The sequence below is a fragment of the Dama dama genome, chromosome 16 (genome assembly GCF_033118175.1).
Source record: "Dama dama isolate Ldn47 chromosome 16, ASM3311817v1, whole genome shotgun sequence".
Taxonomy (NCBI): domain Eukaryota; kingdom Metazoa; phylum Chordata; class Mammalia; order Artiodactyla; family Cervidae; genus Dama; species Dama dama.
Window position 1 is genome coordinate 17,272,549 of NC_083696.1, and position 27,818 is coordinate 17,300,366.

The following is a 27,818-nucleotide window of genomic DNA, read 5'->3' on the forward strand; positions in this document are numbered from 1 at the left end:
GACAAGTAACCGGGCTAAGAAATTGCTCAGATTTCACTGGACAACATCAGTCACCGGAAGCATGGCAACAAAGAAGGGAAACAAAGGTCTGCTTCCATGGCCTGGTCACAGCACAACATCTGGACAGTGTTGTCTTTGAAGAGGCACAAACATTCCTTCTGTCTAAACAACTTCAGAAGCTATGAAAGGCACTGGTGCAAGGACAAGTCAAACCAACACAAGACCACCAAGGGGACAATAAAGGGAAGATCTTGCACTCCTAAAAGAACTGTCTTCAAAATGCTGAAGTGGAAAAAGAGGCTTGCCTCTCCAGCAGGGCAAAAGAGAATGGTGATCCGGAACATTTCCTAGGATTTCTTTGTTTTTTAATGACTTATTCTCTTATTAATATGTCAGAGAGAAAAAGTGCTCCTGGCTAAAAAATAATGGCCCCTAATCCCAGAAATCACAGCTAGCAAAATGGATTCTTAACAAGAGTCAGAAAAGCACCCTGAATGAGAAGAGAAGAATACAAGTACATCACTTCTGTTATAAAAAATGCTTGATTTCTTTTAATCCCCAGAGTCCAATTATTTTCTTTTCAAATTTAGGGGTACTGTCTACACTATTAATTAAGGGTTCAGTTCAGTTCAGTTCAGATGCTCAGTCATGTCCAACTCTTTGCGACTCCATGAACCACAGCACACCAGGCCTCCCTGTCCATCACCAACTCCGAGTTCACCCAAACCCATGTCCCTTGAGTCAGTGATGCCATCCAACCATCTCATCCTCTGTTGTCCCCTTCTCCTGCCCTCAATCTTTCCCAGCATCAGGGTCTTTTCCAATGAGTCAGCTCTTCATCAGGTGGCTAAAGTATTGGAGTTTCAGCTTCAACATCAGTCCTTCCAATGAACACCCAGGACTGATCTCCTTAGGATGGACTGGTTGGATCTCCTTGCAGTCCAAGGGACTCTCAAGAGCCTTCTCCAACATCACAGTTCAAAAGCATCAATTCTTCAGCACTCAGCTTTCTTTATAGTCCAACTCTCATATCCATACATGACCAGTGGAAAAACCATAGCCTTGACTAGACGGACCTTTGTTGACAAAGTAATGTCTCTGCTTTTTAATATGCTGTCTAGGTTGGTCATAACTTTCCTTCCAAGGAGTAGGCGTCTTTTAATTTCATGGGTGCAGTCACCATCTGCAGTGATTTTGGAGCCCCAAAAAATAAAGTCAGTGACTGTTTCCCCATCTATTTGCCATGAAGTGATGGGACCAGATGCCATGACCTTAGTTTTCTGAATGTTGAGTTTTAAGCCAACTTTTTAACTCTCCTCTTTAACTTTCATCAAGAGGGTAGTTACCTATTAATTTGAGTACATAAGAAATATCTATCTATAGTATTTATCTCTTTCTCTTTCATCTACTCTCTACCCCATACATTTTTTATCTAATGAATTCTATTTCTCTCTCTTCTCTGTCCGTTTTGTTCTGCTTCTTGAAAAATAGTACAGCAGAGTTAGTTATTTAATTCCATCATTCTCCTTCAATAATCTTATACAGGAGGCCAGGGATGGAGATGAGAAGAAAGATTTTCAAGTAAGGGAACTACATGAGATGCAGTGTGGGAGTGGGGAGTGGGCAGAAGGAAAAAAGGAATGGGGAGATGGAGAAGATCCAAAGGCCATCTATGCAATGTTTGTAAAAGTCTTTGTAGGTTTTCTAAAGGAAATTTGAGGGATTACTTCTTTGTAAGCAATGGAGAATCATAGGAAGTTTTTTGGAGGGGAGTTTGATTAGATACTTTTTGGCTTTGTGTTGATTTGATTAGATTTTTCCCTTCAAGCAAAAATCACTCCATCATGTTAGGAAAGATAAATAGGAAGAAGAAGAAACTAAAGGCAGGGATAGCAATTTGGAGGTTACCCAGAACTTGGACTTGGTTTTAGACAAGTGAGGACGAAGAGGACAGGGCAGATTAAAGAGATATTTAGGAGATTCAATTGGCTTGGGTGCTTTTTAGAATGAGAAGAAAAAGATGGGGACAGAGAGAGGAAAAGTCAAACAAGTATGACTATAATTTCCCGCAGTCAATATGTGGATCAATCATTAAATGAAATTAAAACACAAGACACATATAGAGGAAGGAGATTTAAATGAAAGATTAAAAAATTGGTTTGAGGTTTACTTGCAGAATGTCTTGTTCAGTGTTGTGCTGGTAAATGTTAAAACTGGCTTTCCAAAAAAAAAAAAAAAAAAAAGAGACAGACAGAAAGACAGGAAGAAAAGAAAGCCCTGATTGTATCAGATGTGAAAGTTACTTATTGCAGAGTCCGGAAAAGATATACATACACAGTCAGCAATTATGAGCTGTAATGAGCACACCACTGGTCTTGCTGGATGCTCCATGCTGTATGGGGGGGCACCGTCCCAGAGCACAGCAAGGAGGTGAGAGCTGGGGATACCCAGTTTACCTGAAGCCAAGGGAGTGGATTGTGTTTAAAAAAAAAGAGAGAGAGAGAAAACCAGTATCAGGAGACATTATATAAGGACAGAGAAAGTCAGGGAAAGAGTTATTAAAGAGGCAGGAGAGTCAAAAGAGAACCAGATGCAGGAAATTCAAGAGAACTAGATTCAGGAAGGAAGATGTGGTCAGTAGTGTTGCATACCAGAGATCAGGTAGCCCAGGGACTTAAAGGAGGTCATCAATGTTACCCATTCAGTGGTTTTTCTCTGCTTGAGGTATTTTCTATTTTTCTACATGAAAATATTTTATAATGATGAGAATGAAAGCACATATACCCCTCTCTCTCTTTTTAAGGAGGTCATTAATGGATCTGGAGAGTGGTGGGGGCCAGAGTTTGCCTGAAATGGGTTGGAGACTGAATCAAAGAGAAGGATTACAGAAGAAACTTTTTCAGCAGTTTGGCTCTTAAAAGCAGGAGAGCTTGAAGGGAGGAAGGTTAAAAGGATGGCTTTTAAAAAGAATTATAGCTTATTGATCAACCAGTAAATCAGGGGGATATATTTCTCTATAATCCAGACTAACTGGTTCATCCCAGTGACAAGCAGAACAAACTCAGGAACAGAAGCAGTAATGGTTTTGAATCTTGCATGTGTCAATAAGAGTCACATTAATAAAGAAGGGGATTGCACTGGTCTGATTATGTTGAACTTGTAATATTGAAAGCTTATGCAATACCTGGTTTACTCCACAAATAATGGTGATTCCACCCCCCCCCCTTTTTTTTTTACTATCTTTAGCTTGAAAGTTTGTTTCTAACCATGTATTGGAATTAAACTGACTCAAATATGAACTGTAGGTCCTTTAATTCCACTTTACATAAAAGAAGAATTGTCTTTTTTTCTTCGTTAATTTTGAGGCACCTGTCATTCTTCAGGAATTCTCAAAAAGCCCAGCTATCAGGTCTTATTAATTGTAACAAATTCTGCTAAGGAAATTATTTTTAGAATATTTTCTGTTCTATTCTTCATTGACTTCCTATAATACTCTTCCCGCCCCTGCCCAGAGTTTCCAGGAATCAAACAGCATGGTATGCATACCAAAAATACATGTGTGGTGAAAATAATTTATATTTTAAATAATTTGTACATGTACATTTATGTGGGGGCTTCCCTAGTAGCTCAGCTGGTAAAGAATCCTCCTGCAATGTGGGAGACCTGGGTTCTATCCCTGGGTTGGGAAGATCCTCTGGAGAAGGGCAGGGCAACCCACTCCAGTATTCTTGCCTGGAGAATCCCCATGGACAGAGAAGCCTGGCAGGTTACAGGCCATGGGGTTTGCAAAGAGTTGGACATGACTGAGTGACTAAGCACATTTATGTTATATGAGTGTTATATATCAAAGCAATTTCCAAGCAAAGCCTTTTGGATAATTCCCAATTTAAAAGGTCTCAATAGAATGATAATCTGTAGCGCCATGACCTCTACCAGGATCTCTAAGGCCACAGCTACCTGAATTCTGTAATTAGAAGATGCCAGGGTCATCTCAGAGTAGAACTTCAAGGCACTCAGGCTGCACCGACAGACCAAGCTTCTCCGGAGACAGTAACAAAGAAGGGCCATTCTGCTCGTTTGGAAAGAGTTCACCTAGGGTGGAGACCTGGAGTGTTGGTGTCGGTGTTAGCAGGAACTGATGGACTTGGGGGGATGTTCACTGAAGCATACTCAGGAACAAATTGACCTGTGACATTCGAGGGAGAGAAATTCACACTTTTGTACTCTCCCAAGGGACACATTCTTTTAACCTCTAACTTTTGGAATTAAGTATTTTTTTCATATGAACCTGTCATACTCGCAAAGTGTGGGCTTGATGAAGGCAGAATTAGGTGTTTGTGGCCCTTGGCCAAATCACTTAGTCTCTTTGGGGATTTAGGCTCTTTTATTGGTAGAAAGGAACACAACTGATAAGCTTATTTCAGACATTACAGTGTGTGCAGAGATGAGCAGATTCTTGATACCATAGGTTGTTCTCAGTTAGAAATGATTACATTTGACTTTGGGGCCATAGACCTGTGTTTTAGAATCAATAGCTGTCTTCTCTGGTGCTTTCATCTCCTTCTTGGTCTCATCTCCTTTCTCCAACAGCCTATCCTTGTCTCATTTGCACAGGACTTACTGTCACTCATTCCCTAGGAGAACAATCTGAGGGGTTACTTTAGTAGGGTGCTCTTGGAAACTATAGCCTTCAGTTTCAGAAAGAATGATTCTGGTGGTGGGGTTTTAATGATTCTGGTGATAGGTGGGTGGTGGGGTGGGGTGGGGCAGGGGATGGAGAGTCAGAGAGACAGAATCGCTTCCACAGATCACACTTGGAGTGGTAACACCTCCTCCAGGAGCTTTCCTTTATATCTAGAGGTCAGAGAGATTACTTTGAACTCTTCTTCCCTATGCTTGGAATTTTAAAATTTTGGTATGGGAAATTCTTTATAGGCCATGGTTGGTACCAGAAAATGACATTAATAGGCAGCTATCAACAGGCTCTTAGTTTTATAGAGCCATTCTTCCCAGGAGCTCAAATGAACAAAATTTACTTTCAGAAAACCCCAGTGAGGCAGGGAGAGCATATATATAGTCTCTTTTATGGATAAAGAAATGGAGGCAGAAAGTTAGTGGATCATGTGGTTGTCAGATTTGACCCTGGAACCTGGGGACCAGGGTCTCCTCTTGTGGGCCCTGGACTTCAGAGGGTTTGACTCTGGCCCACCTCAAACCTCATCCCTTCCTAAGGATGAATGGTCTACAGGACCCAGGGGCCAGGTCACCAAGTTATGAGTAGCTGAGACCCCAGAATTGTCCTAAGGCCCTTAAGTGCTCTTCCAGGGCCTGCATGGGCCTCCTCACTGGATCCGTCCTTGGTGTTGACAGAACCACTGACATGTGGACTTGGGTTCAAATCATGGTCTGGAGGGGCTTGTGCAGCTGGGGGCCCAGATGCACACCTGCAGATTCTTCTGGAATATGATGGAGCTGGGGATGGGAAGCAAAATTGTCTGGGAGCCTGCTCTCCTGCTCTCCTGCTCTCCCACTTTCTTGTCAAACCTCAAGTCAAAGCCTAAGGAGTCTGGTTGTGAATCTACCCTTCCCAGTTGCTCCAAAGGTATCTCTGTCAAGTAGGAGGAACTTATTTTACAGTTTGTTAGCTTTATTTTTGAGTTAAATATTGAGACTTAAAAGTATGTGGGCCTCCATTTGTGCACTTGCTTCTGTTCCTCAAATGTTATGGTCCCTCTTGCTCTTGACTGTTAAAGCCAAAGCCAGACAAAGAAGCTGAAGAATTGGAATGGTTATGTAATTTTACAAGACTGCGATTCTCTAGCAGTACTTTGCCAACCTGTAGAAACCTAAATACAAGCCCACGTGTATTTATCTATCACTGCTGACTAACATGGTGAAAATAAAAAGGAGATTGGTCCACATTGCTCGGGTTTTCTGTGGCCTCCCCCCTCCTCCCAGTTTGCCAAGGGAGGGAGCAAGACAGTTTTCAGGGGTCCTCCTGGGACTTGGGAGGCCCAAAATTGGGAACCCCAAAGGTCCTTGAATTCCAAAGTCAGGGTTTGTGGTGGACAACAAAACCAGCCAATTGTCCAGAGGACTGTCCATCTTCTCCCCACTCTGGGCATTTAAAGGAAAAAAAAAAAAAAAGACTAAAGGGTTGGCATCCCTAGGTTTTAGCCTTGCTTTCTCTTCCCCTTCCCTCTCCTCTCTCCGCCCCCCCCCAAGTCCCTCCAGTAAATTAACAAAGGAAACAAAAGTTGCTGAAAGAACTAGTTTAGCGAAAGCGATTTTTACTCTTGCTGTTGGTTGCCCTGAACCTGGGTAAGAGTCTCTGGCGGGCTCAGTCCCAAGACCGGCGTTCGCCCCTATTCCTGCGCTGGCGGGCGGGTCTGGGGCGCGTGGCGCGCACCTACGCCGAGGGTAGGCCGGCTGCATCCCACTGGCGCCCTCCGCCCCCAGCCCCGCGCGCTGCTGGACGTCGCCCGTTTAAGGGGCGGGACGCGGCTCCACGTGCTTTCTGCTGAGTGACTGAACTACATAAACAGAGGCCGGGAAGGGGGCGGGGAAGGAGGGAGAGAACAGGCTTTGACCGATAGTAACCCCAGCGCTCAGCGCCGCCGAATCTATAAAAGGAACTAGTCGCGGCAAAACCCCGGTAATTCCGAGGCAGAGTGAGTGCTGCCGGGGCCGGCAGAGACGCGCCGACACCTCTCTCTCTCCCCGGGCGCAGGTGGGCAGAAGAGGGGGCGCCGTGCAACCAGCGCCGCCACAGCCAATTTCTCGGGGCGCTTTGCTCCCTTTATCCCCCTTCTTTCCCGAAGGGTTTTTCAAGGGGTTGGGGAAAGAGCCACAAACACGAAAGTGGAAAACAGGTAAGACCAGCGACTTGGACGTTATTGTTTCGTTTCGGGCCGAGGGGACTTTGGGAAGCTCTGGGTTTCGGGGACTTTAGTCCGAACCCCCACATTCCCACCTACTGCAGAGCAAACAGGGGCTCGTAAATGTGGAGAGGATGTCCTAGGAGGAGCTCTGGCGACCCAAAGACGCGACATCTCTGCGCTCAGGATTCGCCCGCGGTGGAGCTCGGGGAGCATCTCTGGGCGCGCGGAGACCCGAGCGCAGTAGCTGGGGCGCAGTGGAATCGGGGGCTCCTGGTGGTGCTGGAGGCGCTGCCGCTGGAGTAAGGAGAGTGGCAGGTCTGGCACTGAGCTATTCCCTTTGTTTGGAAGCGCCTGAGCCGGTTGGAACCCTCTCTGGCTGCGGGTCGGCCGGCGCCCACCGGGAAAAATGCCAGCCGTCAGAATCCCCTCCGTTCCTAAGGAGCTAGTCTGGGTTGGGCTCTGATCTGGGGATAGGTCCCCTGCGCCCCCGGACTGGAGCAGCGCTTTATGGCTCACCACGAACGCGAGTGGGAGCCCTTAGCGATAGTGCTCTTTTGAGGCCTCGGGGGCTTTGTTTGATCAGGGGGTTCCTGTTCCATAGTCTCCTTACGCTTCCAGGAGCTGCAGTCTCTGACACTGTGGGAGGCTGGGGATGGGGGTAGGGGAGACGGGCGGGGCGGAGGGACGAGAGTTTTGTTTCTTTAACAAACGTTGGCGGGGTGGGGGGAGCGGTTGCGGGAACCTGGAGCTGAGGTGACCATTCCCCCTGCTCCCCCCCATCTTCCTGCCCTTTGCTGCGTGTCTCTTGGAGCAGCTTCAGGCAGGGCACGGATGGGGAAGCTGGGGTGAGACGGTGCAGCAGAATGACCGAGAGTAACCCCGACGGGCGGTGCAGAGCTCGCGGCTCCGCGGGCGGGCTGCGCTTCGCGGTGGGGGGAGGGAGGGTTGGGCGCCGGCTGCCGGTGGCCACGGGGGGCACTGATCCACAGCGCCTCCTGGCCGGGTGGCCTGGGAATCGGCTCCTTGGCCGGAGTGAGGCCAGGCTGTAAGAGGCTTTGTCGCCCGCCGCGGTTCCGACCGAGATCCGGTGAAGACGGGTGGTTGTAGACTGGGAGGAAACCTGGGGGATCAGGCGAAAGTGCTTCTGCTTGTGTTTTAGAATGGTTCCCAGCTCCCAGAGAGCTGCTAAATGGAAGGTTCTTGGGGCATGGGCCAGTGCTAGAGTTGTGTGTAGGTGCTTGTTTTTCAGCACTCATCAAAAAGAAGGGAATAAACAAGATAAAAGAAAACAGAGAGAGAGAGAGAAGGAAAAAGGGAGAAAAAGAAATGTGGCATTGGAAATAATTGGCCCTTGTCTTTTGCAAAAGCGATACCATCAGCTTTTAAAACCAGGACGGAAGTGAGTGCGTGGTATATGCATTCATATAATAGACGATAAATTTGATATTTAAAAAAATTCCTTGGTGATAAAAATCAGCTAGTCACTTTCTAAGGACCGATTCCCACCTCCCATCAAAGAACACCTCACAAAAGTTTGCAAGTTCAAAAGCAGAGTTTTAATGGTTCTTTAGACAATAGTTTGGGACCCAAACCTAAGTTTCGATCTTTTCAGACAAAATTTAAAACTCAACTAAAGAAGTACTTAGTTTCTTATCTCCCCTTTTATTTCAGCCCATTTTCCTCATACTTACTAGGAAATTAATGGAGGCTTTCTGTTGTTCATGTCATTCTCTTGAGACACTTATCCTAAATCAAAGGGAGTGTGAGAGCAAAGGGAGAAAGTTCTGTAGTAGAACCTCTTCTGATGGTAAATAATTTTCAAGTACAAAGTTTTCTTTGTCAGCCTGTTCCCCAAGTACTCCTTTTTTTTTTTAACTTTTAATTTTATATTAAAGTATAACTGATTAACAATATTTGATAGTTTCAGGTGACAACAAAGGAACCTAGTCACACATACATGTGTCCGTTCCTAAATGCTCCTTTTATAGGAGCTTTAATGCTTTTTGCATTAAGTTAATTCATGATAGAGTTTTGGGGAAACATTAGATACACAGAGCACAGTGGTATTTGCTTGAGAAAAAGCAGTAGAATCAGAGTGACCAGCCTTTGATGATCACAGTTCAAGGGGTAAGAATTGCTACTGCAGTCAGAGTAATTCTTGAGCCCCCTTGCAGGGACCAGCCTGGTGTTCCAGAATGATGTACCTCATTGTGAAATGGACACTTGTGATATGTGTCTCCCCTTCAGATGAGCATTTAAAATCTCAGCTCTCAATTTACATCTAAATAGAAGCCTGTAATGAACCCTGGACACCTTTTGACTTAGGACATATTTACAGTTCATGTGAGACTAGCTTAGATTGGAAAAGGGTGATTAGGGTTTGATTGTTTCCAACCTCTGCTCTTAATGCTTACATTAAAAAGTCTTAATGCTTACATTATTAAAAATGAATGAAACCAAATGAAACTCAGTGACACAGTTTTTTATCTTCTGTAGTATTTATCTTATATGGAGAGAAGTTGTAATATTTTTTGTTAAAAATTTTTTTAGGGGCTCTACCTTCCCATAAGCTAAGTTGTTTATGCTATATTCAGCATGATTGTAAATTGTTAATATCTTTGCTGTTTTTATTTTCAGCTCCTAAAACATTAAATGGACATTGTCTTAGATTCCTTAATAACTTCCTCCTTAATTCCTGAACCTCTGACAGTCTAGAAAATTCCAATAGATATATTGTTTTTGCATTTCTAAAATACTCTAAATTCCAAATACATTTTTATTTACTATCTAGACAGTAAAGAAATAATGGAAATTTAATACTCTTTATGGTCAATTACCTCCATATCAATTTTAAAGATCTTGCTGAAAATTTGCTTTAATTTAACTATTCTGGGGGAGGGCTTACACTAAAACTGAAACCTTCTTCATATCTGCATGTGGAAATAATCATAAGTGTGGAAGTTACTGCCATATTTATTTAATAGATAACACCAGGTGCCAAATACTATTTCAAATGCTTTTCAAATGCTATTTTAATTTTAACCACAAATCCACCTGTTATCCCTATTTTGCAGACTAAGAAACAGAGTTTCTGGCCACACACCTTGCAACTGGCAGAGCTAAGTTTTGAACCTATCCAGCGAGCCCCAGATTTCTTTGACTCCACTCTAAGCAGTGAGGTGGTGCAGTTTCAGTTGCTGTGGCAGAGGACTTTGCGAGGATGCTCGCTGAGTTCTGGTACATATATCTCCTCTAGTACTTAACGGAATCTACAGCCTATGTCTTATTTCCCTTGTTGCTGTGAATGGGCCAGCCAGATTCTCTTCAGCGTGTTGGGACATTGATTGCATAGGGATTGCAACACCATGGGAAGAACAGACAGTAAAATTTGCTCAACTCTAGCTCTTGGTTTAAAATAAAAAATTTGCTGTTGTTTCAGTCAAATATTTCTAAGTCTATAATGATCTCCAAATCTTTCCCTGTGTAATACATAAAAAATGGATAGAGGGTTTGGTTGTAAAAGGATAAGGAACAAAAGAAAAAGGGAAGGGAACTATTAGCTTAGCTGTCAAATCTTTGGTGAATTTTTAAAATTGCTTATTGTACAATATGATTTCTGTTTGTTTTATCCCTCAATATATCAGAGACCTTCTGAAATAACCTGTTTTTCTGTTACTGACGTTACTGTCTAGGAATCAACTTTAGCTTTTTTCTTACGGCATCTTTCTCTGAGCAAATCCATTTTCAAAGTCAGCTTAAATAAAGGTGAGACAGAATGGGAAACTTTTTCTTATTAGATTGGTGTAGCACCTTAGACGTAAACTCTTAGAAAAGATTTTTCTTGGTAAAAAGTTATGCTTATTATTGATTTACCTTATGCTGGGTGTTTCAAGCATTTTACATGTAATAACTTAGTTCACTCTGTCGAGAACCACATGAGGTGGGTTCTGTTATCATTTTCATTTTACAGACAGGGAAACTGAGGTGTAGACAGGGTAAGTAGCCTGACCATGGAGTTTGTAAGTAAGGAGTGACGCTGAGGTTGCATCCCAGGCAGTCTGGTTTCCACGAATTTACCAATTACACGGTAAGGGCTTTGTTAAAATATTGAATTTTGACAAATGAAATACTCACTAAAGGCAAAGAATGCGTCTCACTTTTCATTTGGGTATTTACGACTGAAAATAGTTCCCTGGATAGGTAACTTGCATAGATGTTGTTAGAGAGGCACATTTTAGAAATATCTGAAGCCAGAGTAAGAAAATCTTGTATGTAAAATTGTTTTCAATTTTACATTTCAAAGAGCCTTTGGTTATTCTGCATTCTGTTGAGACAATAAGCTGTTTTAAAGCAAAGAGCATTTACTCCAAGGAGCATCAGACTTGGTTCCTAAAACAAAAGAAAACTTGAAATCCTGTCTTTTTCCATTTTGAAAATTTACTCTTAAGACCTGATTTAAATGCCATCTTTCTCATAAGCTCTCCTGGATTCACACCTTCCTGCCAACACTGAGTTAAAATTAATTATCCCTTTCTTTTTTGCTTCCATAGGATTGGATCACAGCACTATTAATGTCATGGGTTTAATAGCATGAGGTTTTTTTTTGGTTATACTTAACATTTATTTGTCTTGTTCTTGAGTATATGCTTCTCTAGGAGGAGGTCTAGGATTCTTCTAGGATTAAGGTCCTAGAATCCTAGAGAATCCTAATTCTCTAGGATTAAGGTTCCAGTCCTTAATTTACTCTCCTTGATATGGAAGGGGATTCAGTAAATGCTATCTTGAATAAGTCAAAGAGAATGGGAAACTAATGTTGGTTTTCTATATTCTGGAAGATGAATTAAAATGATGTGATAATCACAGAAAAGCATTAGAAGTAGAATTATATGAGAAATAACTAGTTAAGGTTAGGTTTATGATAGGTTGAGAAATATTAGTATGTACTTAGACCAGCTTACTTTTTGTAGAACAAACAATTCTGATTCCACTCAGTTTCATTTCTCTTTTTTGAGGCAGCTGTGCTTTGAGAAAGTGATCTAGTCTGTTACATTTCACATTAAACTACTTTTATTTGCACATTAATTTATTATTTAAAAAATAAGAATGAGATAATTCACTAAGTAATTTAGAATTTAATTACTTAAAAAATCAAAATAACCTTTTATGTATAGGATCTTTTCTTTTATTCATTCTTTATGTGTGTGTGTCTGTATGTGTTTATGTGTATTTGTTTAGAATTGCAACATTTTCTACGCTAAATCCAACTTCCAAGAAGCATTTGGAAGTCAAAACATTCTATTTGGCTACTCTTAAAGTCAAAATGTTTTATGATAACTGGTGTTTAGTACCAGACACTTTTTTGGGAAGGATTTTGTATATATAAAACCAATCAGTGGTTATTATTTATTGGGACAGTATTCTGGACTACATGGAGAATATGCTGAAAGCTATGGATTCTCTTTTCAGAAAAAAACATACACAGGCATGTACACTCCAAATTTTACATATAATTACATATAATTTGATGTAATTATATTCTACATGTAATTCCAGAAACCCACTAAGCAGTCATGTGACCCTGGGCAAGTCATTTTACTTTCCTAAGATTTAGTTTCTTGATGAAATGAAAGAGGCTGAGTACATGACTTTTAAAGAGCCATTCAAACTTTTATATTCTCTAGATGTGTATTTAGGGAAAAGTGTGATTCTTTGATAGGAGCTGCCCAGAGAAATGTCCTGAGGGACAGTATTAGTGTAACAGATTGTGTGGGTTTTGAGAGGTAGAGTGGAAATACCCATGGAATACATAGGAGTGTTTTGATGAACGTGATGACGGAAGAAAAGAAGATAGTGGGAGGAGAGGAAGAAGAAGTGAGATGGGGTTGGAATTAGATCTCTTTATCCACATTAGGTGGATGAAGACTTGATTCATAGAACCCAAAGAAGAATTTTATCTTAAATGCAAAGGAAAAAAGTGGTTGGTGATCTCAGTAAGTTTCAGTGGAGCAAACATGATGGAATGAGACATGATGAGACATTTGTCTCATTTCCGACTCACCATCTGGAGATTCTCTCTGAAAGAAGATATTCATTTGGACTCTCTATTCTGGGCATCTCCATTTTGAGTATAGATTTTGTTTCTTATAGTGCAATCCTATTAAGCCAATATATAATAGAAAGCTAACTGACTTTTGAGATATGTTCATCCTCCAAGAAAGGATGAGAAATAGACTAACCTTATAAGGATATTTCTAAATATCTCAGAAGACTCTCACCGGGGGCAGATGGGCAAGAGAGAAAGTTTTCTAAAGCATTGCTTTGAGTTAATTGTTTCAAAGATCATAAAAAATTAGGACTGGAAGGAAGCAGAAGGGAAAAAAAGGAGCAAGAGGTTTCATGATTGAAACAGACATGGGAAGAGGGAAGGAACTGCTAAGAAGTTGTTTGGGTTTCATAGCCCCGTTTACTCTTGCTTTGCAAAATTTCTGTAGGATGCCAGGTTGGGAATAGATTTTGTCAAGAGTCAAACCAAGCTTGTTTTCTGGAAGAAGCAAGTCCTCAAGGGTATGGCAGCTTGAATTTGATTGGATCTGGTATTTAGATGATCCAAGTTTGACATAAAGGTAACACTAATGGAAGCAGCAGCTTTCCTTGGAAAGGCAGAGAGGATGTAAAGGTCCAGAATAATGGCTTTTAGACTGATCTGTAGACTCTTCTCCACTCCCCGATGCAAGGCTTTGGGATGGAAGTGGCAGTTTACTTTTGCTGGAGTGAGGTGTGATTTCTGGTATTGGAAGGAGGGAAGAGGAAGATACCGTATTTTTAAAATGTGTGTGTGTATCTATTTGTCTATGGGGGCTTCCCTGGTGGCTCAGAGGTTAAAGCGTCTGCCTGCAATGCAGGAGACCTGGGTTCGATCCCTGGTTCGGGAAGATCCCCTGGAAAAGGAAATGGCAACCCATTCCAGTATTTTTGCCTGGAGAATCCCATGGACAGAGGAGCCTGGTGGGCTACAGTCCATGGGATCGCAAAGAGTCAGACACGACTGAGCAACTTCACTTCACTTCACTTCACTTCAGTATACAAAAAAATACCATTAAACTGAAATTCATTCCTTTAGCAAATATTTTTCGACCACCAGGTAGAGTACTCGGTGCTAAACAAATGTCAAAAGACGTTAACGATCTGACACCATAATGATTTTGGCATTCAAGGCTCTTCCAAAGAAGACTCTGACCATTTTGATAGCTTTGTCCTGGACTGTACGAGGCATCCACTGCACCATGTTTTTTCACTGGTGATGAGACATAGTCTGGCTCAGTAGTTGTTAACTGACTCCCTCTATGGGGTTTCTTCTTTTCTCTGGTTTCTACTTTAAGAACCCCTTCGTGCTTTTTCTGAGCTCATTGTTCTGGAATTCTTATATCGTTCCTTCGTGGTTGATGGATTTTGCTTATACTATACCTTCTCCTCTGATTCATCACTGAGAAAAATTTTGCCCCTTGACTGCAGGTAGATGAGCATAGTGTAGGCTGGGCCTTCCCCTCCATTGCCTCATTTACTCCTCACTAGAACCTGGAGGTAGGCAGCATGTAAACCCCTCAGATTCTTTCAAGGGACTCACACTTTTATAGTTATCAATACATATATTTTTAAAAAGTTAACCTTATATTGGTTCTCTAAATTGAAAACTGATGTCAGTTGTCTGAAATAAAAGGTAATTTTTAAAATAATTAGAATGAAAATGAATTATTTTTAAAATTGTCTATAAAATAAGCCTGCTTTCTAAAGGCACTGACTCTGAAACTGGTTCTTACTTTGTTAAAAACGGGAAATTAAGCACGTGTTATAGAAGCATTGAAGAGAAGATCTAACAGAAACTTTCTCCTTAAGGTAATACAGTTTTTACAAATCTAAAGTGCCAAAGAGAGCATTTTCTCCTTGTGTGATTGAGTGTTTAATACTGTGCCTGTCCATCCCCTAAAATCTTCTAAGTGTAATTTAAATATTGCCTAAATTCATCTCACAAACTTTCCTGCAATCAGGGAAATATTGAGGCTGCCCCATTTTTCTGATGGTACACCTGATACAAAGACTAGTTAAATATTTTGTTCCTGGTTCACGTACTTCAATAATGGCAGAGCTTGGGGTTCAAACTTGAGTCTGAAACTTAAGCTGCAGGCAGTTTTCTTAGACTCAGAAGATCTTTTTAAAATTTTAGTCTTTATTGAATTTGTTACAATTTGGTTTTGGTTTTCTGGTGGCCAGGCATGTGGGATCTTAGCTTCCCAACCAGGAATCAAACCTGCACCCCCTGCATTGGAAGGCGAAGTCTTAACCACTGGACTATTAAGGAAGTCCCCAGAAGATCTTCTGCTCCAGTCTCCTTATATTCTGTGGCTCAGAGTGGTAGAATAGTTTGCCTAAATTCATTCCCTAGCAGTCAGTAACTGGAATTTAAAATCTTAAACTTTTGCTTCTTTAATCCGAGCTTCTTGCTACTGTACCAGAATTTAGGGTGGTATTTACAGTGTCCCTTTAGAAGGAAAAAAAAAAGGAATCCAGTCTATAGGTCTGTCCTTTCAGCTTACAGTGGACACTGAATCTTTAATATTGAACTGGCCTCATATATTCTGTCTGTTGGTCCAATTTGAATCTTAATGGGTTTTTCAACTGGGTTTTCTTTTTCCTCTCAAAATAAACACTGCTCTTTGGCTGTAAGTTCAAATCAAGGAAAGGCCCACAAAAGTCCCAAAGGTTGAGTCTTTCCCTGGGACCATTTTCTTCATGCAAAAGTAGAAAAACCTTGTGCTAATTTTGGCTGTTTAGGGTTAATTGTGATTACAGGCAGTTTTTTAGTTTTCTTTTAACTTTAATGATTGTGTTAATTATAGGAAGTACCTCGAGTTCAAGATAAGGAAAACCTTTGGTCAAGTAGTGTTTCTTCAGTTGTCAGTCCTGTTACAGGACTTGCAAATTTAGTGGAATTAGTACCATTTTCCCATTTCCAACTCAAGTCCCATTTCACATGATCTCAGTATGGCTTTCTCCTTAGCTGTCTGACACTAGGTTCCAAAGGCCTCCATTGAGAGGAGTGGATGTGCCTCTGGAAGCTGCAAAGACCAGCAAGGCACACTGTCCTCAGGTGGAACTCCACTGGGGACTCCGTGCTCAAGTGATATAGACACTTAACATACAGTTGCTTGGGAGATGAGAGTGTGTGCATTTTAAAATGCCACTGTCAATTGCAGTTGATAAAAGAGGCTAGCAGGAGTTCCACCCAATAGTTTAGTTGCATCTTTCCTTGAGCATTTTGTTATCTGGCACATAACATGTGTGATTTGTGAAGATCTTAATGACAGTAGCACTTTCAAGAAGGAGTACTCAGAATCATGATAACATTGAAATGATTCAGATCAATTTCCACTGGGAACATCCTTCCAGACCTAAAATAATGGAACTCATGTTGCCAGTATTTTTTCTTTTTAAAGGCTAACATCCTTCATTTTTTGTTTTTCAGGTCAACTTGTGATCTTGTTCCCTTGTAATTTAGCAAGGCAGTCAACAAAGTGGCTTGTTAGTTCAAGAGAAGGAGTTCAGTTTTGAAGTTGGGAGGGCAGGGCTTTGACCCTGTGACCCTGTGCCTGTCCTGGAGCCTCAACTACATCCTCACCTAGCTGGTCAGCAGGTGCTCACTGGGTTGCATCTCGGACACATGAGGCATCTTGGCCAAATGACCTATGCTGGCACTGTCTCAAGAGCTGCTTGGTGAAAGGGGAGGTTCTGGAGAAGGTTGCTGGGTTTGGTCACATATGAGCTAGAACCGGAAAGGAGCCGCAGGTGAGATTACTTGTTTTGGCAAAGGTAAAAGGAATAAACAGTTGAGGTTGAAAAACTGTATACAGGTTTTGATAAGCTTCATTGAGTGAGTTCTTGACTTGAGCCTATGAGTTTAGAGTTTGAGGCTCCTGACCAATGTTGACAGTTTTGTATTCATGGTTGAGCCCCTAGGAGAGGTGTTATTGTTAGGTGGCATGTTTACAGGCATCTGGAGCCTCAGTCTGGCAAATTACAGATAGATTCTCCTTTGCTCACAAGAAGTCCATGAAAGTGAACGCCCTTACCAACAAATTCGAGTGACTTTGGGGAAGACCAAATTAGATGCACTCCTGTTTAATCTGAATTTCTTTGAATGCAGCTGGAAAATTTGTCATGGTTTTGGGCTACCTGAACGTGTCCTTTATGACATTTCTGATTTGCTACCATGGTGAACCTGCTTTAACTAATTTTCTCATCCCTGAGGTCTGACTTCAGAGACCTTCACTCCACAAATGTGTACAAGCACCAAGCGGCTCTGGGCTCAGTGTGGCATGGGACAGTAAGATGTTGAGACATGGTAGCTTGTGTATCAGGGACCATCGGAGCACTTAGTACACTGGAGGAGATGGTAGGAGAGCTGAAGAGATGGAGGAATAAATATAAGGCCCAGATTGCAAATAGGCAATTGACCTGGAAGCTGGAGGAAGTAATCTAGAGAACAAAACTGAGAGAAGTGCTGAAGACATGGAGGAAGGCAGCCTATGTGGAACAGAAGAGCTGATTGCTCCCAGAGTGGAAGAATAGTATACGTGGGTGGTAGGGGTCCCCAAATTGGGGGGTTATGGTAAGACACTGGTAGAAATGGTACCAGGATACCAGAAAAACCCTTTGACATCTCCCATCGATCTGGGCATACAGAGAGTTCCAGTGTGTTCTGGAAAGGCGTTGGGGAAATAGTCCCTTCTGTGGATAGAGAAGGAGGAAGAGAGATTGCTTCAATATTAATAAGCTGCCCACTTTGTGCCCCACCTGAGTGCTTTGGGGAAGCCCAGGCAGCTCAGTGGTAAAGAATTCACCTGCCAATACAGGAGATGCAGGAGACATGGGTTTGGGAAGATCCGCTGGAGGAGGAAATGACAACCCACTCCAGTATTCTTGCCTGGAAAATCCCATGGACAGAGGAGCCTGGTGGGCTACAGTTCATGGGGTCCCAAAGAGTTGGAGATGACTTAACACATACTCTGAGTACTTTACACTGTGAAGTCAGCTGCACTAATCATAGCTGCCATTTACTGGATATTTCTTTTGTCCCAAATAATGTTGTATATACATTATTTGTTCTGTTTTATGGAGAGAATACAGGGACTCAGTGCTCAATGCTCAGGATCCCGGAGCTGGTGAGTAGCAGAGTCAGGATTCAAACCCCACTCTCTAACTCCCAAACCTCTCTTCTGTCTACCAGGCCATTTAATTCAGGAAAATAATTAAGGACATCTGGGGAAGCTTGCTGCACGGCGGCATTGGTCTACAGGAAGGAGAAGGCAGTGAAGGGATTTGGGTTTGTCTGTCCCCAAGTCCTTTGAGCGCTTTTGTAAAAATAAACTTTTTAGGCTGGGAGAAGGTTGAACATCTGAAGATGTTGACCCTTCCGAGATGTAAAGCAAACAGAATGGTTTTTGCTGATATAGTCCCGAAGCCTTTTATCCTAAAATGCTCTTGGAAAGCCCTTCTCCAACAACAGGGAACATTATCCAGTCAAAGTTTTCTGCAAATAAAGGATTGCTCATGGAGGCAGACTTGCTTGTGTTTCTGTATCACTCAGGATGTCTGTCACTTTTATAGTTCCTTCCCTGCAGGATCCTCTAACTTTGGCATTATGATTGTGGTTGAGAAAAAAGTTGTTTTCTATGTCATGTAATTTTTTTTTCGTTTATTTTTATTAGTTGGAGGCTAATTATTTTACAATATTGTAGTGATTTTTGCCATACATTGTATGTCATGTAATATTGACAGGTATTTCATTTCTAGGGGAAAGGTTCCTTTTTCCTATATGCTACACACCCCCAACCAGGGAAAAAAGCAAATAGTTGTATTGTTTGCTGAAGTCTTCCTTTCAGGGTTGCTGTGTGTTTGTTTAGTGGAAATCAGCAGCGTAAGAAGGGCTGTCCCTAACATTTTGTCAGAATTTCTCCATAATTCTACAATGATGAAACAAGAACTTGAGGACAGGATGGATTTCAGAAACTCTGGTTCTTGTCAGTTTTAGAAGTCCTGAGACTGTGTTAGCTGCTAGCAACTGGACTGTTGAGAGTGATAAATAGGATCTTTGGTTGTCCAAATATCAGCAACATGATAGAAATAGATTTAAACTTTTTGAATCCCCTTTAAAATAGAATTGTTGACAGCATGAGGAAATGTGCTTCTCAAGGACTCGTTATGGATTTGTACAATATTCATGTATCTCTTCTAACTTTCCCGTTTTTGTGTATTCCTGTCTTAGCCCTCATTTTGAAAATTAGCCATTAGCAAATACTTTTGTCCAGGAAATTGAATATATATCCCAAGGTGAAACAAGAATGTGCAGTTATGTATAAACTTACTAATAATCAAGTATGAATGATACATTTGGCACTTAAAATTCTCCTTGAGTTACAAATTGTTAGAATTAATGAAATTCATTTGATCTATATATTTTTAAGATATTTAGTTATTTGGCTGTACTCGATCTTAGTTGTAATATGTGAGATTGAGTTCCCTGATCAGGGATCCTACCTGGGCCCCCTGCATTGGGAATGTAGAATCTTAGCCACTGGACCACCGGGAAAGTCCTGGATCTGTATTTTTAAAACAGGTCTTGTGATAGCAGAGCTTCTTCTAGAATGACAGGAATCTTCTAGAATGATAGAATGGCTTCCTTTTATCTGTGAATTTTATCTTGGAAGATTTCTTACATCATTTTTTTCTCCTTAAATTTGAGTATTAAGGTGTTAGATTAAGATGTTATAAGTAGGAACACAGTTTCAGGGGTCACCAAGTACCAGCCCATGACCTTTCTGCAGGCCTCTAAGGATTTAGTGGCAACTAAGGACAGTTTCTCTGAGTTGTGAGTCTATAGTATGTCTGGAGAGTGCGAGGGGATAGAATTTAAGGATTAGCATGAATGGCCTTATGGGTAGAGAGCTCAGTGACAACTGGAGGCCAGAAAAGAAACTAAGACAGTTAAAATAACTTCAGGCTTAATAAAGCTGATGGCTATCTTGGGAGAAATCATGGGGAGACTTTCCAAGTCGCCTTCTTCCACCATGGCAGCCATGCCCTGTCATCAGCCATGGGTGCAAAGAGCCTGTTCCAACCTGGTTTTAATCTCATTATCATTTTCCATAAATGTGGCTACTGATCTGGAGACATACACTCAGAGAGGCAATTAAAAACAGGCCTCTTCCAAAGAAGCTTGCTCTGGTGGTCTTACAGGTTTCATATCTTCAGTTCCTCAGAAACCTCTATATCTCTCTGGAGATGACCTGCAGCAGTGCCTGTGATCCTTGTATTTGCATCAGCGAGGAAGAGGTCATTAGTTGAGCTTTTGCGCCAACACATTTACTATAGTTTGTATGTTATATAGTTATATCCTGCTTTAAATCTGCCTCTTGCTTTTGTTACTGGCTAGTTATCTACAAGGAGATCCAACCATTCCATCCTAATGGAGATCAGTCCTGGGTGTTCATTGGAAGGACTGATGCTGAAGCTGAAACTCCAATACTTTGGCCACCTGATGCGAAGAGTTGACTCATTGGAAAAGACCCTGATGCTGGGAGGGGTTGGGGGCAGGAGGAGAATAGGATGACAGAGGATGAGATGGCTGGATGGCATCACAGACTCGATGGGCATGAGTTTGAGTAAACTCTGGGAGTTGGTGATGGACAGGGAGGCCTGGTGTGCTGCGATTCATGGGGTCGCAAAGAGTCGGACACAACTGAGCGACTGAACTGAACTGGACTGAGTCATTTATTGACATAAGACATCCAGAAACAGTTTCATCAGGAGAGATTTCAACTTCTGTCTCACTTCTGGAAACTATGGGGAAATCTGTCTAACAAAGAATACACACATACTTACTTTTTGTTTGTTTTTTTAGAGAAAGAGCTGTCATAAAACCACTGTTTTTGAAAGAAGAAAGTCAGTTGCTGGCTGCATGTTCTGTGTATATGAGCTATTTGGGTAGAACTGATAGGGAAAGTGTGTTCAGAAGAATAAACAGAGTCATAGGAGGAATACAGCAGTGGGAAAGTAGGAGCAGTTGTTGACAAAGTTACTTCTGGAGAAACCTGGAGGCCAGTTCCAACTCTTGGGGGTGAGTCTGGGCAGGCCCCTTGCTTTTGATGGGCCTTGGCTTCACTGTTAGATTGGGGTGTGGTGGGAGTGGGTCTCCAAAGCTGCAATGAATTCTTTCTATCAGCTGGGGGTTGGCCTTGTGCAAGGTTGTTCTCTTCTGCTTTGAGGGGCCGACTTCTTAGCTCCAGTGAGAAATGGCAGTTGTGTGGTTCCCAGTGGAGACTGGCCTTTCTTGGAGCAAGTGAGTTGGAGGTTCACTGTCCCCTCTGAGATGGAAGCTCAGTGCTTGCAGTGTTCTTGTAGGAAGGAAAAAGACCAACCAACTCTTTGTTACTGCACAAACTAAGAGTTTCGGATAGTAGTGAAAACATGTGCAGTTTTTTTCCTTAGTACATTTCTGTAGAAAGATTTAATGTTTTGGAAGGGTTGAAAGCAGTCACGGGATATAGTTCCTGTTTTCCTTTTGACATCAGTAAGTGGGAAAAAATCCTCCCACCTTGTCTTTTTAGCATGTCTGCTGCTTTATCTCTCTTCCTTTCTTCTTCTCTCATGTCTCTGAAGCTTACATGTGAAGTTCGAAAGGGCTGAACATTTTGGTGAGGATGGGGGTTGGAGGAGCAGTCAGTAGCTGCTGACTGGGGTCATCATTTCCCCCTTGGCACAGGGCTTCCTGTGAAGCTCTACTCTTTTTTCTTTTGCCACCATTGCTGAGTCTGCCTGGCATTTCATATTTTGGTTTGGGGAAAAGTGAAAACAATTCACAATCCCAGCTGTCACTTGGTGACCCCTTTGCCAGTAGCATATGGCACATTCTCATTTCACTGACCTAAGGAAAAAAATTACCCACCTATCATTACTCTCTTTGCTCTGCTTTTTCTTCACTATTCTTATCACCCACTGCCTTAACAACACACTGTTACTTGTCAGGTCTTCTTCCACCTTGCTAGAAGTTCCATGAGAACACTTTTGTTCACTGCTGAATCTCCAGTGTCTGGGACAGCACCTGCACATGTATAACCACTTGCCACAACCATGGTGTGGAATATTTCTATCACTTAGCGCTCCTTGCAATCTGTCCTCTCCCCCAACCACTGGCAACCACGGGTCTGATTTCTGTCCCCATTGTTTCACCTTTCCAGAATGTCACATAAGTAGGTTCATATCGTATGTAGTCTTTTGTGTCTGGCTTTTTTCTCTTAGCATAAGGCTTTTGAGATTTCTCCCATGCTGTTGAATATATTAGTAGTGTGGTCCTTTTTTTATTGTTGAGTAGTATTCCATTTTAATTTATTCACTGATTTATGGATCTTTGGATTGCTTCCAGTTTGGACTATTCTGTGTAAGACTTCTGTGGATGTTCACATACAGGTCTTTGTGTGAACGTATGCTATCATTTCTTTCGGGCAAATACCTAGGACAGGATGGTTGGGCTGTATCATAAGTCTGTGTGTAATTTTACAAGAAACCACCAGAGTATTTAACAAAGTGCGTGTTCCATTTTCATTCCTACAAGCAGTGTATGATAGTGCCAGTTGCTACTCATACTAATACTTTAAAATTTAAAAAATTGTAGTAGTTCCAGTGGGTATGTAGTGGTATCTCACTGTGGTTTTAATTTTCATTTTTCTGTAACTAATAATTACTTATTTGAGAAGGTCATGGTTTAGCAGGCTGTGGTATTCTCTAGGTATTTAATAATTTTAAGATATCAGTGGCATTTGAAGTGAAAATTTCTTTTAAAAAATTGGCCAAAGATGTAATTGGTCACTTCCATGAGGTCATACTGTACAAAAAAGGTTGGGGTGTGGAAACTATGCTAAATTTTGGCAAAGGGTGATTCACCTGGGTGACTGATGTGGAGACCTGGAGAGGACATGCCTAGTACTTGGCATGAAGGTGGGGAAAAAGCAGGTTTCTTGGCTCCTCTGGCTTTGGGAGGGCCTGCTCCATCCTTAGCTAAACCTGTGTTTGTGGGAAGCCAACCTGGATTCAATGACACTTTCCTGGATATCCCAGGAGTCACCAGCAATCCTCGCGGCTGTCCCCAGTGTGGGGTGAACATAGACCCCCCTCCCTGGGGACAATTTGCCTTAATCAGTTCATCAAGCTTGATAAATTGGTTACCACAGGCCCAGGAGTGCCACCACCCTTCCATCTTGAATCTCTATTTCTCATGTCCATCTCATAGTTAATTAATTAAGCAAATATTCCCTGAGGGCTTACTCTATGCCTTATACTGTTTTGCATGCTGGGGAAAACTGCGGTTAAGAAAGAGAAATGATCCTGTGGACTCAGAAAGTGGCAGAAACGATGCAAGGGAAAACAGGCTGCCGTGAGTGCACCTAGGAGGGGTTTTTAAAGAGATGTCAGTGCAGGGGAGGTATCAGGACAGGATCCTATGGTTGAGGAAGATTCGGCCCAGCTGACAGTGCTGGAAGCAGCCGTTCAGGACAGGGAACATGCAGGAGGCCCAGTGGTGGGAGAGAGGGCTGCCCGTTTGGAGCCGTGAGTAGTTTTCTGGGGCTTGGTTTAGAAAGTGGGGAGTGATGAGAGAGGAGGCTGGAGTCACTGGGGACCCAGCTAAACCAAGGTGAGGACTGCACTTTATCCCCAGGGCAGTGCGGTGCTGACAAAGGCAGTTTTAAGTGGGAGAGTGGCTTGTTTGGAACTTTGGTTGAGTGGCATCACTTTGGTTTCTCTGTGATAAATGGATGGAGGGGGCAAGACTGGAGGCAGGGAGTTCAGGGAAGTGGCTGTTGTGGTCGTCCAGAAGCTGGAAGAGGGTGGCCTATTGACTGGCCATGATTGTGAAGTGGGATGCTTTCCAACCAGTAACTGGAAATGTGCACAGGGGCAGAAATGAGTGTGCTACTAGCTTTGAAGCATTGAGAAATCTAGTCAATACATAGTACGGTCTTCTTTTTGGTTTTGGTTTGTTTGTTTGCTTCCTTGAAAAACTGATGTAGAAATGTCCATTTGGCCTCAGTTACCTGAGCAGAGGATTTGGGCATTGCCAAAACCTCCTCTTTGGATAAAATTGCTCCCAGCAGTGGTCACCATGTTCTGAGGTGGGAGGAGGGAATTATGCAAGAGGCCCGGGGCTATGCCAAGGTGGGTAGGAAAGTGGGGCAAGTACCCAGCGAAGCTGGAGCAAAACCTTCTACCGCTGCACAGGCTGTTTCTTGCTGACGTCTCTACGTGTCTCCTGGAGGGTCTCTGAAGCTAGGATCCATGTCTGGAAATGCAGAAACCCCACTTTAGGAAAATACTCTCCAAAAAGCTTCCTCCCGGCCGTTCTCTTCTTGTGAACATCCTGCAGAGGTGTGTCTTCTTTTATTCTGAGATTCTCCACTCAGATTTAGGGGAGTCGGTGTCCTGGTTTGAGCCTGAGGGTCTTTAATACTAGGCCATTCTGATTTCATCCTTCCTACTTTGCCCCTCCTACCTTGTCAGAAACCCATGATGAGTTTGCTAAAAATGCTGCTGCTGCTAAAAATAATGGAGTAGAAAAGAATGTTTGGACAGGAGATAACCATTTTTCTGTAAGAGGTAGGGATGGACCAGAGAAAGAAAAGTGGGGAGGAGGGAGCTCATTTCTTTGCCACTTACAGCGTGCCATATAGTTTGCTGGGGAACTTATATATTTATTTATATTGTCTCATTGACAATTGAATATCCATTGAATATCCTGCAAGATAGGTATTGTCACCCCCATTTTACACTGAGGGAATTGATGCTCAGAGGGCATAAAGTTTTGGCCAAGGGCACATCGTTGAGAAGCTGCGCCTAATTCCTATCTAAGCTCTCGCTCCTTTTTAAATGATAAACTTATGTTCCAACCTCCTCATTGCTACTTTGAGGACCTGAGAAGATTTGTGTAGCTTCTAAATCAACTAAGTGATTTCTGGAGAGCACCTTTTGAATCAGGAAAATCCAGCTAATTATTTATTTCAGTGTTTCTGGAATGCAAGCCCTGTCCCAGGCCACTTACAAAATGATTTAGGATTACAAGCACGAAGCTCACAACCAAATTTTGGCTCTCAGCACTCAGAGAGACCAGCGGCCATCTTTAAACAAACTGTGGATGTACACAGTGCTGGTTTAATTATTTTTAGTGAGAATTTTTTGGGGGAGGGGCGTCTGTGTTCATCGACAGGTTTGCTGAGCAAATGATAAAGAAAAGAAAGGTCTTAAGGCTTGACTCTTTCAGAGGAATCCTGGATTTGTTGGCTTATCAATGAGTGAATTAAAATACATAATAGTAGAGTCAGTGATTCTTCTCAGACACTGTAGACTGCTTACGTTCCCATTTCTTTTGTAGAAGTTTTTAATCCAAGTCCTTGTGGTGTGGGGGCCAAGAGGGTAAAGTCCTGCTAGAGGTTGACCTTTGCATTGAGGTCCGTTTGGACTCACAGACTTTTAGTCCAGTTACTTAGTTTTGTATCCACAAGCGGTCACTACATTCTAAGCCCTTTCTGCTGTTTGTTCCTCCTGCCTAATCTCCCATCCCCACCTCCATTCCACCAGAGACCACGATGATTAAATGAGCCATTTTAGAGGTAACGTTGGTTTCTTATTTCTGCTAAGAGTTCCTGGGTGTGAAGTGGTGTCAGGGCCTAGCTTTGACCTGTGTATCCCTCCCTTCTCCCAGTTTTTATTTTCTGCCTTTTCCCTAGCTTTAATTTTACTGTGACTACTGGGGTTACTCCAGCATTAAATAAGTACTGTTGTTGAGGGGCAGTGGGGACACACGGAAGCTTGTATCTCCTGTTTATGAGAGCCACCCCTTTCCCCAGCATGGCAAATCAGTCCTCCCAGGAGGCATCTGTGACACCTGGCAAGGATTAGGTGGGCTCCGTGTGCAGGTGCAGGTGGAGCGAGGCCAGAAGTGTGCCTATGTCCAGACAGGGGGAACTTGTCAGTTTCACAGCTGATGCTCTCTGCCTGCCTTGGCTGCCTTGTCTTACTCCATGGGATATTGTTTTCTCTCCACACACAGAACACTTGGGGTTCTCCTTACTTAGGAGCCAGGTGTCCGTGTTCACTCACAGTCATCTAAGACACGCTGTGACTTTTCGGATTAGGAAACTGCTCTGTCAGTGGTGTCATTTATCATTGGAAGGACTCAACTTTGTGGCGAGATGAAAATGTAGTCTGCAGCAAATTTCAGACAATAGTGTAAGTCACTCCAGGTTCAAGGCAAAATTTATAAATGCTGCTGACATTTTCTGAGCAGGAAGGCATTTTCTTAGAGAAGGGAGGCAGGTCTCTGGGATTCCAGTATGCCATTTGCAGCTCTGGTGTTTTGGGCACATAAGATTGATCACTTAGGTCTGCCTTCAATTTTTCATTTTTTTTCAATTTTTCATTCCCAATGGTCTCATCAGTGGAGCTCCAGTGATTCAGATAATAATGACTTACTCGCAGGCTAACGCCAGAAAAGCTCCAGCATGCCTGTTTACCAGAGACCCAAGGCTGGAAGTCGGGGACTCATGCCTTATGGAGAAGTAGTCATGAGACAGAACTGGGTTTTGAGGGCTCAGGTGAGGGGGCTGGTGCAACAGCCCTCACTGGCGTATGGCTTTGCAGCAAAAACTAACATCCCGTCTTGCTTTATCTTTCAGTTAATGACCAGCCACAGCGTCCCTGCTGTGAGCTGCAGCCACTTCCTTCCCAGGCTTCAGGAGCCACCCGCGGGCTGCTGTGGTGCTGGCTGAGGTAACATGGCTTATTGGCCTCAGCTGAGATTGCTGCTGTGGAAGAACCTCACTTTCAGAAGAAGACAAACAGTAAGCCTGGGTTTCTCCGGGGATTCTCCCCTGCTTTTCTTCCTGATTTTGAGTTGGGGGTGAAGAAGAGGGCGGAAAAGAGATTCTTCTTGTTTGTTTGTTTTTTTTTTTTTAATTATTTTAATTGGAGGATAATTCCTTTACAGTATTGTTCTTCTTGGTTTTCTTAAAGTGATTGAATGTGTCTGGCGCTGGTGGACCCAGGACTGTGTGGGGTCCTGATTTAGCTAGCCGTGCCTCTTATCATAGGAGGCAGATTTGCAACCAGGCGGCGATCATAGCTTTTGTTTGTGCTAGTGCCCAGGCCTAAGTTCAGACCCCTGGAACCTGGCACACATTGCCCCTTGTCCATCTTACTCCTAACTTTTGCTGCAGCCCTGGAGGCTGCCTGGCTCTCCAAGAACTCCTAATGGTCTGGGTGGTGGAGTTGAAGTGAGTTCATGGCCCAGCTCTTAGAGGTCAGAGACTGAATCTTTTAGTATGGACTCTCCCCTTTCAGCTTGGACTGCGAGCCTGGAGGAATACAAAACAGATTTGTTTTATTTCTGTGGAGGGTTCTATGCCATCACTTCTGGATGAGACAGTGATCCTTTCAAGAATCCTGAGAATACCATCTTTAACACTTGGTGAATGATATTTTTCTGTGAGAAGGTATAAGCTACAAGGCCCAGAGATTTCTCTGAAGCTCCAATATCAGCTCTTGACTTCTCCCTCCCTGGACACCCCTAGAGATCCTGTCTGGTCTCCTGCGTTCAGCCGCACCTCTCTATAGTTGACTTCTAAATGTCTGTTTCCTGCCCTGCATTTTCCCCTGAATTCTAAGCCTACATCCCCTTTTGGCTGTCCTCATGAAGCTTAACACACCTGCAACAGAAATGACCATCCTCTTTTAGACTCAAAGAGCCAGAAGGGATCTTGGAGATAACTTAATTCACTGTTTCTGAAACTGGCCCTTCTTTAAAAGAGCAAATATGTCAAGGTCCCCTTGTGTTCACCA

The 27,818-nt window shown here is 42.7% G+C and overlaps 1 protein-coding gene across 6 annotated transcripts in view; it reads left to right on the top strand.

The window, feature by feature from the left end:
* The window catches only part of ABCA1 (ATP binding cassette subfamily A member 1), a 340,473-nt gene that overhangs the window by 201,065 nt on the left and 111,590 nt on the right, over positions 1–27,818 (top strand). For 2 of the 6 annotated variants that reach the window (XM_061163513.1, XM_061163507.1), the window contains exons 1-2: positions 6,638–6,872; positions 26,657–26,821. In XM_061163513.1, coding sequence (XP_061019496.1) covers positions 26,756–26,821 — 66 coding nt within the window. In that variant the 5' untranslated portion in view covers positions 6,638–6,872; positions 26,657–26,755. Of the gene's footprint in view, positions 1–6,637; positions 6,873–9,955; positions 10,119–16,699; positions 16,722–20,927; positions 21,052–26,656; positions 26,822–27,818 lie in introns of those variants that run through there. The other 4 variants (XM_061163508.1, XM_061163511.1, XM_061163512.1 and 1 more) reach the window with 4 other exon arrangements.